Source organism: Triticum aestivum, chromosome 4D (assembly GCF_018294505.1).
Source record: "Triticum aestivum cultivar Chinese Spring chromosome 4D, IWGSC CS RefSeq v2.1, whole genome shotgun sequence".
Lineage (NCBI taxonomy): Eukaryota > Viridiplantae > Streptophyta > Magnoliopsida > Poales > Poaceae > Triticum > Triticum aestivum.
The window spans coordinates 402,468,384-402,479,800 of NC_057805.1; the positions used below are offsets into that span (position 1 = coordinate 402,468,384).

Sequence of the window (11,417 nt, forward strand, 5' to 3'; positions counted from 1 at the left end):
GCCTCTGCGGCACTAACCTGTATGAAGCACATGTGACATATGACCAACAAGTTTTCAGAAGAAACTGATGTTCTAACTAGGAACTAACAACACTACGGAAACAGCTAGCTTGAACAATCATTTAACTACAGAACTGTACAACCTCATCACAACACAATCAAACGACAGCAATGCAGTAACAAACCAATATCATAGTGACGCGCAAAGAAAAGAGGTTGACGGCCCTGTTTCCAAAATTCAGGCAACAGTTCTGCAGACCCACGCTGACGTATAAAGGATGTACAAACAATTTGATCCGTGATGAGCCCTCTCCTGGGTTCTTGCACAAAATTCCACTAGATGGATAAACAGCGTATGAGAGATCGATGCCCAGTTGAATCAAGATGTCTTGGCTTTATTCCCATACTTGGTACAACAACAAATGTGCATCCCACACTTTACAATGTTGAGAGGACAAATAAAGAATGGCTAGTAAGGAGATAACAATTTCTCCTCTAGGTCACGGAAACCTCGGTACACATTATCTGTTTGGTTCTGTGGGAGATTTAATCGCCTCACCTCAGTCATATACCTGAAGATGCAAACACAATGTGAGCATGTAGAGTTGTGGTGCTTATGTGATTTACAAGAGGTGACACTAAAATAGCAAGTATAAACAAAAAGGATTAGCAATTTGACTCACGGGGATTACGTTGCTTACCTGTTTGCCAAACTAATTATTTTATCTCGAACACCTTTCTGCAAAGACCCTGTTTGATTCAGCGAAAATGTTCCATCCAAAAAGAACGAAGCCCCAGCAGTTGTGGTGCCTAGCTTATGGGCAATGACCGACATTCCCCATTCGCGAAGGATTGCGAGAACTGATCTCAGAAGCCGCAGCTTCAGATTAAGTGAGGGCACGATTGCACCATTCGATAGCAGTTGATCATACACAGCAAGCACAGGCTCGGCTTGACCTTTACAGGCTCCGAGAAGGGCTCTTGCAACATCCTCATCACCAACTAATTCTTGTCCTGAACTTAACCTATCCTGTAGATACGAGCATTTGATGATACAAGTCTCCCTGTGAAGTGCACTGCTGCTAAGTATGAAATATATATATATATATATATATATATATATATAGATGCCATGTACACATACCAATGCAGCCTTCTCAAGATGAAGGCATATTATATCCAAAGGTAAACAAGCTCCATCTGCAGGATCTAGTTTTGAGCCAACTCTTTTCACCACAGAACATGCTTCTGCTAAACCACCTCTTGTCAGTGTTTGGTCAAGGAGTCTGGCCCAAATTTCCCGGACAATTTTGCTATCAGCATCTCCAGAGTAATTTGCAAAGTTGAGCATTTCCAGGCAAACCTAACAACAACAACAACAACAAGCTTTAAGCCGTCAACTTTTTGAGTAATTACCCAAACCCAATGTAAGCCTTACGAAGTAAAGGCACTCCTAAGTACAAATGCATGACTCAACAACAGAAACACCAAAGCCAGAACGTCAGTTTGCCTTGAGGTTCTTTTGTTTTGGAACTAGGCAAACTTATTGAGCAGCATGATTTATTTTTGAGAAAAGAAACATAATGATACTAGCAGCAAGATTTCCCAGTAGTGCACACTTCATACTCCCTCTGTTCCCTAATATTTTAGCTTTTTCTTGATTCGTATGTATCTAGACACATTTTAGTATGTATGTTCACTCATTTTAGTATGTATGTAGCCAATATTTTGAAATAGCTAAAAAGGTCTTATATTAGGGAACGGAGGGAATATATCATAGTAAACATAAGCCAGCATGATCTTACAGTGCACATCAACCAACATCTCATGCAACTTCAATGCTGGTTAGGGTTCAAAATTTTAGGTGAATAAGTGGAATGCACACGAGCATGCTAACAAACAGGACATGAAAGGTTGTTTTGAGAAGTCCATTTGCTAAGACCTCAGCTCCACAAAGGCAAGAGTTGAAATCATGTAACAATGTTGTGATCCAACTTGAATTCCATGAAACACAGAAAATCGTACCTCCCAAAGATTAAATGGAACAGCATAGTCGTTGTATAGTTGAGTAATGCTCTTAAGATTCAGTGAAAGCTCTTTCGCCTTGTCCTTGGCCTCCTTGGCAGATTCTGCATCAGCTAGAACATTATCACGAGGAAAGGGGTCGCTGGGTGATTCAGAACTGCCTGGGATAGTTTCAAGCCGTGAAGCCATAGACTCCAGTTCTTGTTTAATTTGCATTTGAAACCGAAGCACTGCAAGTTTGCCTTCAAGTAGATCCACTGTACTACTGTCAATAGGATTTCTCGACGAATCAGCAGCAATGCCTGCACTTTTGGCCTGTAGCACAGCATTGCTCAGATATTGATACCTGGATTCCAAAGTTAGGTGTTAATAGATACAACGCATGGACATACGGAGGTAAAGAAAAGAAGCAGAACAAAATCTGGAGACCTCTGATCAAGAGCAGGAGCTTCTTCGGCATTGGAGCACTGCCTTTCTGCCAATATCAATAACATCCTGGCAGCAGCAACATGCTCCCCCTTGAGAACATAGTACCTTGCTAGGAGCTCAAGATACTTCGTTTGGCTAGTAGAAATAGGTGCACCTAAATCATCCAACCTAGGAGCCCCTCGAACCTTAAAAGTGGAAGAAAGAGACAATCAGGACAGCACAACATGTATATTCTTTTATTAACACAGTAAAGTCTTGAACTCAGTATAAGTTACGATGATGATGACTTGGAAAGATCTAGCAAACGTACAGGCATTTCTAATGCAAGGAATCATATAGCCAGAAGTTGAAGAAGACACTTTTAGATTATCAGAGGAAAAAGAAAACTAAGTAGCAGGAACAATTGAATGATAGTATGATTGAATCGGCTGGTATTAGACAAGATATGGGCAGGCTCCATGTAAACTTTAGCAGATGGTGTACCTTTTAGCTAACACTAAACAGGATATAAACTAAATGAACTCATGTTAATAATTTCAATTTCCATTTTATTAAGATGAGAACAATATTAAGTTGAGGCAGTGGTGGAGCCTGTAGGATCGATAAGGCAGCCAGCTCAAGCAAAAATGGAACAAAATACAACATAAAATGCAAGATATTCTTCTACACTCTTCTACAAGGCCTTCAGATTCAACACGTTAACAAAATTTTCAATTGAGTTAACATACTAAATACATCTCTAACAATACCAGGTTGTTATTAGGATTCACCTCTTCTTGATGCTTACGACCAGCACTCTGAAGAAAAGCAACCAAATCGGAGCCTCCGTACTCCAAAAGTTCATTATCCAGACCAAGCTCAATAAGTGTCCTGTATAGATGCTCGTGGAAAGCTGTGTCTGGCCACTGGACACTTAGCTGAATAATCTGTTTGATACATTTGCTTCGAGAAGCTGGATCAAGGGCAGTCACTGGACCAGGTGCCCCACTTCGTCCCGCACCTTTGAGTGTACGCAGAGCATTCATAACTATTTCATAGCACTGTACACGCTGTGCAGTTATAGTATCATGATGCCTTGCATCAATTTGCCCATTAATAACATCAGCATTGGAATCAAGTGCTTGAGCCTTCTGTAGTGGCAACCGCACTACTGCCTCATAGAATCTGAACTCCCATTCAACAAAACACAGAGAATGTCAGCTTGCAGACCGAATAAATGAAATTGTTCAGGATTTATAGATTTGTTTTATCATATACAAGATGATTCAGTAAGGAACTAACCGTAGGTTCTCAAATCTCTTGCATATAGCACTCAAATCAGCAGAGTCTGGAATTTTGGTCAAGAGATTGAAGGCTTCCCTAGCAAGAATATCCCTCTCGTCTTGGTTGTTTGTCATAGATGCTTTCTCGAGACTCTCAACTGCGGAGTAATACTTGTAGTCTGACTCGTTGAAGTAGCTAGGACAGCCCTCCCTCAATTTAGTGCTGATATCCTCAACAGTTCCTTTGCCCTCTGGGCCAATGTAGTACTGCAAAAATCAAATGAAAGTACAGATTAAACTGCAATGAGTGATGAATCACCAAGGCTGTTCCCTTTTTGTTGGCAGTTTGGGCAGAGCAGAGAGAGAGGGAGAAGAGTGCTACCTCCATGAGTGAAGAAATAAGCCGCATCGCAAGCTGGTCACCATCCTCAGAACATACTAACTGATGAAAAGTTAACTGAACTAACTTTTTACGCAAATCATTGCCTAGTGTCTGAACCAAGCGAGCAACATTATGCTGACAAATAAGTTGAAGTAGAACAAGTGCTTCACCAGATCTTCGAAGCAACCGCCTAAGGCACTCGATTGCCCTCACCTGTTATACAAGTAAAGTATTAAGCAAACAAATTTAGATTTTCTCTTCCTTGAGAAATTACAGAAATGTTACCTCCATAGCAGCTAGTTCTGCTGATGTATAAAGCGACCGTGGCTTCTTATTCGATGCAGATTGATCTGCAGAGTCCATGTCTCTAATGCGGTAGGGGCTCTTTCCATTGTTATGGATACCAGCACCAATGGTAGGCCCTGTTTTGTACAGTATGGAACCAGAATCTCCCAGGCCAGCAACATACCCATAAAGTCCTCTTCTCTTGTTTCTTCTGGACCTCAAAAATGTTTCCAACGAACGAATCTTACTCTCAAGAACTTTCATGGCACCAGTAGAAAGCCTACAAACGACCACGCCATCCCCGTGGTCATTGGAACCTATCAGCCCCCGAACCACCATAACTGGAAGCTCCCACACAGGATACAGAAGTCTGGATGAGCATAAGCAAAGCCCTTCATATGCGCCGGAAAACAAAGGTTCTGCTTCCTGAACAACTTGTCCCATGCTAAAGCCTCCAGCCTGAGTTCGAGTGTTAGACAAAGCAGTAGTGCCATTAAGTTGAGGCATTCCAACAAGCCCAGGGTCCTCAAATGCTTCAGCAGCCTTCTCAGAAACCGCATTGCTTATCAGACTATCTTCAGTGTAAAGTAACTTCGCAGCTAGCATTAAGCACATTGCTGCAGCCTCTCCAGCACCAAAGCGATTAAAGAACTCTTCTATTTGTGATCTCAAGGTGTTCCCATCAAACAACTTCCTTAGAATGTCAACAGGCCTGTTAAAAACTAATTCCATCAAACCCATTGTATTGAATACTACCATCCTTCTCCGTGGTAAGATATGTTGGGTAGGAAGATCGCCTTTGGCCCACAGCTTTACAGATGCTTTCTCAGAAGGTTTTCTGAATGCTGAAAGGCATTCCACATCAGCGTATAAAGACTGCATGATGAAAGCAGCATCTGGAAGTGGGAAGACATCAGAAGCACAAAGCATCCGACCCTCAACTGGCAAAGCGGAGACTGTTTCTCGGAGAGCCTTAGAGCTTCTAGAAGCTGTTGCGAAGGTACTAGGCAGTGATAACTGGGCAGCAGAATCTTTCTGCACAGCTAGAAGGGAGGACATAGCTGTAGCAGATGAATCTGACATTATAAGAGCGCCGGCAGAATAGAAAGCAGACTCCACTTTTAACGCCAGATCCTCCGGCTGAGCTCTGCCAGCAGCAGAAACAGCACCAAATGTGAGTCCCCCACCAACCCCTAGAGGTGGGGAAGGCCTAGTAGCAACAATTTTTAAACAGCTTGGCCTCTGCAAACCAGAGTTCAGTCCAACTGAAGAACTGCTTCCACCTGATGTTGAAATGAATAATCTCTTGCCATCTGATAAAACAGCAACAGCATGGAGCCATTTCGATTCCATGGCGGACAAAGGTGAGATGCATACTATTGATGGTTTTGGGGATCGTGCAGCTCTTGATGCATTAGGCCTTCGACCACCATAAGGTGCATCTCGTGGATCAACAAGGTTCTTTTCTTCAGTGATTTTTTTCAAGGGACCATCACCGCTAGCTCCTAAATCAAATAGTTGCAATTTCATGCCTTCTGTGCGTGCATAGATAGTGTTCCTCTCCTCATCAATAACCATGTCCACTATAGGATCAACAGCAGAGAAATTAAACGCACTTGGCAGGACCCACCTGAAAATCAAGTCAACTGAATAAGCAGGTGACCAGAAACACATAAAAGGCAAAGAAAAAGGTCAGATTATTTCACAGCTGATACCTGGAAAGAAGACTGCCTAAACCCGTGGTAAGGCAAACTTTACGGCAGCGTTTACGCCAACCTGAACCAGTTGTGTATTGCAATTCATATATATGCCCATCACGTCCTGACAGGAAAATCTGACCCCTATCTGTACATGTGATGCATGTCATTGTGACACCATCAGTAGAAATCATGTACTCAGGTAAAGGTTGCAATGAAAGTTCAGCATATGGATCTGTTCCATCAGCACTAGCAGAACAGCAAACTCCAACAAGCATCACCTGACACAACAGATGTAGGTGAGTGTATATTTATTGACTAGAAAATAAGTATCCTAGATAGTAACTTTTGTAAAAGCTTGCACGATTTGCAGGTTCGCAACAGTAAATGTCAATCAATCAATGGAAAATCAGAAAAAGGAAAACAGCTGCGTAACCAGAGGATTTATATCAACCTCAGTTCAGCAGAAGACGTTTCTGTGATGTGTATCATTCTCCAATAAATGATACTTCACTATAATTGATTGCTTTAAATCACTTCTAGTATTCTAATATTATACCTACAGCATTCTCTGTCCTAACAGAAAGTAGCAGCCATGAAGCTGTTAGGCATATGCAACTTTTATTTCCACAAATCTTAATTAAAATGGGATCTCAGTAACGTGACTGCACGAGGCTTAAATGAAAAAATGAACACAATCATTTGAATGAGTTCTTTCTATCAAGCAAACAAAAATTATCCGTCTAATTGGATTCTGAGCATATCAATAATTCGGCAATTCTAGATGGTCCAGCTGGTAACCGACTAACCGTTCGTATCAGTATAACCATTGTTATTACAGATTATTTCTGTCTAACAAGCAAGCCACACAAGGGCATTGTTAGGTTCCTATACAGATGTTGACAGGAAGGAGAGAAAATAATGACTAGTTTGGTATTCTGTTGGTAAGCTCCATGCTGATGTTTTTCGTAGTTCACTGCATACATCCCTATATATGCTGCGTGGTGATCTAATCACCTTGGCAGAACTAAAGGGTATGACATGGCTATAGGCAACTAGCCAGACAGGGGTGGCATCCAGTGCTCCACTAGTCAAGCATTGTGGAACGCCAAAATAGTCACATGCAAACCCAAAAAAAACTGAAGAATAGATTTAAGAGTTGTGTCCATCATTTTGTAAAATATAAATTTCTGTTCTACCTCGATATTTGCAAGAAAATAGGCTAGTGGGAAGAGTAAATTTGACCCTCTTTTCCAAACTATATTTTTCACAGGTTATCAAATTATTTCAAGTTCTCAGTTTAATGATTGAATCTCAAATTTTGCACAGGAGAACCCGCAAGCATTCTTACCTCCACAGGAGTTGCTAAAATCAAAATGTACTGGATTGCTTCGACAAAAATCCCAGGCTTTGCTCTAGCAAGTCCAACAGCACAAATTGCTTGCTCATCTGCATGATACTCTTGACACTGGCCATCCCTGGTAAATAGAGAAAGAATATGCCATGTATTAGATGGTTAGCGACAAACATGGCCTATCACCAGTGAGGGGGATTACTATTCGAATTTTGATGAGAAGTGAGATCATTTGTGCTAATCATTGGATTTAACTATATAAAGGTGAAGTTACTTTTGCTAATCAGACATGATCTTTGCCATCTATGCGATTACACAGAAATACAGGAAGATAATTTTCAACAACTACTATACAGTTATGTTGCCTAAATGTGAGGTACAATAAAAGAAGGTACAACTTCATAGACAATAATAGATGCTTGGTTTAATAGAAGGTAACACATCATAGACTCATTACACTCAGTTTCGACCAAACAAACATGCATATCAAAAGGAATGGTATTAAGGCATTATCTAGAAAAAAATTACAGAGGAACTGTGCTGCACCTGGCAAACTATTCAAAACAATGGACGAGCTTTGAGATGCAAAGTAACAAGAGTCGCATCATAAAGTATCACTGGCGTTTTTTAGCTTAAGTTGTGTGTCAGCAAAGGGGGTGAACAAACAAAAATAATGAATTACCACTTATCAAAGCGCCAAATGTAAAATGAATTGTCAACAGTTGCCCAGGCCCGGTGTATTTCAGAAAATATTCCACAAAGAGCTGTTCCTTCACCAGCAGCTGCATTATATCTCTCAATCAGCATAGGAGGAAGCTGCCGAGTTTCTGCAACTTCCACCAGAGGAGGCCACTGCAGCAGAACATAAAAGTATCTTACCTAGTTATTAACTTCACAAGAATACAATCAAAAAAATTGTGTTCAAAATGCATAATAACTTCAGAATATAACTTACAACTCACACAGAAGGTAGAAAAGACTAGGCCTTACTAAACCAATGTATTTATGTGATTGCAAAAGTGCACTTTTACAGTCAAGGAGTAAGGGAAGATCTACATCATTAATATCAACAATTGTTACCCAGTATCATGAAAATTGTTGATTATAGCAAGACTCGAGGATCAACTGTGTTTGAGGCAAAAACTTCCCACAGAAACAAGCAAGAAAAAAACAATAGCACCTAAATCCTAAAATTTTGTTTCAAATTTGAACTAAAACCACGACAAGAATTATGGAACGGAGGGAGTAGAACTTTGAATCTGTCACCAGAAATGAAGGATGCCCATCGCCTAAAAGAGTTTAAGTGGGTGGGAAAAGCAAATTTTAAATAACCTCCGCATGGCAAGAACAAGAATGCCATTGGGCTGGTAGTACTGTGCTGCAGGCTCTCGAACGTAAAACAGAGGTTGCTTTAACTGGCATATACTGTAATCAATCTGTTCTGCAAAGGATGTTGGAGAATTCACAGGCAACAAGGAGAAGTTGCAGGTGATGTTGCAGACAAGCTCAGCTCAACAAGATACGAGCTCAGCTCAGCACCAAATCAACCCAAACTCAGACTCAAAAGATTATTGAGTTTAAGCTGAAGCTAAGCGTAATTAGAAATTAGAAGTGAATATATGCATGCATTCTAGTAAATACTAATACACACCTAGAAACACAAGTGCATTTTACGATATGGAGGTCTAGTGTTACAGGGTCTACTGTTAAATAGCATTGTACAACGGCAATGAGCTTGCAGAGAGACATGATTAAGCTCTCCTTTGAGCTCAGATGCATCCTTTGCGGTTTCGCTTATATGCTTAGGCCTGCTCACATGAATCTTAGTAAAGAAGGAAGCTCACTGCTTCACACGGTGGTCGGTGATGTTGCAAAGTTTACACAGTTTTCGTCTTGTGTTTTGCGTACAACCCCAAAACAGGGAGGCCCCAAAAACACTAGAATCCCCCTGGTTTAGTCTCCCACGTAAATTGCCAAATGCGCACGGTTATACCTTTCGTTTGTTTCCCATAATTTACATGAAATTTCACAGGATTTGCCTCAAAGTTCCACATAGGCAGCCAAACTTGACAAAATAATACACCGCTGCATCTATGTAAAAAAATCAACCTCGATTATCTACCAAGTTCCAAGTAAACAGGTCCAATTTCAACCCCATCGTGTTCTCCTCAGCCTTCGACGGCTTCCAACCCAAAAGGGAGAGCAGAAAGACTGAAAAAACGCCCGCGAATCCCCCAGAACTAATGCTGCTTAACCTACGCGTAGCTCCGCTGCAAGCCTCGGATACACCGAAAAAGAGCAGATACGCTGCCGCGGATAAACGGCTCGAGCGCGTGCAGGCCCTAGAACACATTACGCGGGCGGTGGGCGCGGGGGGTTACCTCCTTGGGGTGCGAGGAGTAGGGGTGGGAGGCGTAGCGCGAGGCCTCGAGCGCCTCCTCCAGGTCGGGCTGCGCGGCGGCGTCGCGGCCGATCCGCTCCGAGACGTGCAGCCCCGCCGAGGCGACGTCGGGGCCGATGGCCTCGTCCTCCGCCCACGCCATCATCGGAGCGCCGCGCCTCTGCGGGGAGGAGGGGGCGGGGGACGGCGAGAGGCGGGGGAAAACCCTAGAGCGCGAGTAGGGGGGGCGGGCAGTGGGGAACGGTGCGCGGCGGGGTTTGTTTGGGGTTTTGAGGTTTTCGTGGGCGGGGTCTGGATTTTGCAGTGGCGCGTTCGGGGAAATTTTCCCGTTCCCTTCCCGTGAAACTCACCGGTGGCCCCGGGCACAGCTTTTTGTGTCCGACCTCGGTCGGGGTCCGTTTTCTGTTTGTTCGTGCCATTCCAACTAAGCCCGGCTTTGGAGCCTCGTTTTGACCAAGGGAGCTAGTAAAAGGAAATGCCTCTCTTCCTGCTTAGAAAATAAGCCACTTTTAAATTTCCGAGCCTATCAGTGCCACAAGCAACTCCAATGGAGCGACCTAAACGGACGGCGATTTCGTTCGTTTTTTGTCCGTTTGGGTTGGCCGCCCGTCTGGCGTCCGTCTTGTTTTAGACATGGGTCGGCAGTGCGCCCGACGCGCCGACCAATATGTGCCGGCATGGCCGGCTGGCCGCCCTATTTTACATTGATGAATTTGCATTTAAACATATAGTCAAATAACATAGTTTGAACCGAATAAAATAGCATAGTTTTACAAGCCAAATAAAAATAAAAATGTCTCACGTAGTTTTGAAAACGAATAAAAGAAGATACATCTATTGGTTGTCAACATAAGCCCACATATGCTCAACCAAATCATTTTGCAGTTGCACGTGAGTTTCCCAATCACGCATGTCATGATAAAATTGGGTGAACGGTTCAAACGTTGCCGCTCCTCCATGCTTAGGCATAACATTCTCACCCTGAAACTGAAACTCTTGATCGTACAGACGTTCCGGGCGCTCGTCTTCTATGATCATATTATGCATGATCACACAAGCAGTCATCACTTCCCACAGTTTTTGCATGCTTCAGGTATTAGCAGGATACCGAACGATGCCCCATCGAGATTGCAGAACACCAAAGGCACGCTCGACATCCTTCCTAGCACTCCCTTGCTCTTGGGCAAATCTTTTCCTCTTCTCTCCGACGGGGTTGGGTATTGTCTTGATCCAGTCATGCCAAAGAAAGAGTGTCAGATCCAGAGATCTTGAGACGCCACGGCCTCTAGTATGACAGTGCAAGCCCTAACATGGCCCTTATTTCTTCCACTCCTAGTGCATGCAGTATATGCTGCCAAGCATCCCTGGGAAGCCCCAGCTGGCATTCATCGCCAACAAACGGGTTGTATCTTCAGCAGTCGGCTCTCTCAAGTACTCTGGGCCAAACACAACAATAACAGCCTTGCAGAACTTATACAGGGACTCTAGGCATGTAGACTCGCTCATACGGACGTACTCGTCAATGAGATCACAGGGCACTCCGTATGCAAGCATTTGGATGGCGCAGTGCATTTCTGATAAGA

At 42.9% G+C, this 11,417-nt stretch overlaps 1 protein-coding gene across 1 annotated transcript; it reads right to left on the reverse strand.

Moving 5' to 3' along the window:
- Nucleotides 1-373: 373 nt before the first annotated feature.
- Nucleotides 374-10,113, reverse strand: LOC123098195 (nuclear pore complex protein NUP155). Its single transcript, XM_044520112.1, has 13 exons — nt 9,815-10,113; nt 8,116-8,285; nt 7,431-7,557; nt 6,098-6,360; nt 4,383-6,012; nt 4,098-4,310; nt 3,735-3,982; nt 3,224-3,617; nt 2,454-2,638; nt 2,025-2,370; nt 1,144-1,362; nt 701-1,029; nt 374-571 (listed from the first exon to the last, which is right to left on the reverse strand). Exons 1-13 carry the CDS (start codon nt 9,977-9,979, stop codon nt 469-471), a joined length of 4,392 nt encoding a protein of 1,463 aa, XP_044376047.1. The 5' UTR covers nt 9,980-10,113; the 3' UTR covers nt 374-468.
- Nucleotides 10,114-11,417: the final 1,304 nt, after the last annotated feature.

Excerpts from the sequence above, each read along its gene's own strand:
- LOC123098195 (XM_044520112.1), bottom strand. The coding sequence starts at position 9,979 with ATGATGGCGTGGGCGGAGGACGAGGCCATCGGCCCCGACGTCGCCTCG. Across the intron at positions 2,371-2,453 it reads GCTCCTGCTCTTGATCAGAG|GTATCAATATCTGAGCAATG; the intron begins GTCTCCAGATTT and ends TTTGGAATCCAG. Across the intron at positions 1,030-1,143 it reads ATCTTGAGAAGGCTGCATTG|GATAGGTTAAGTTCAGGACA; the intron begins GTATGTGTACAT and ends TCGTATCTACAG.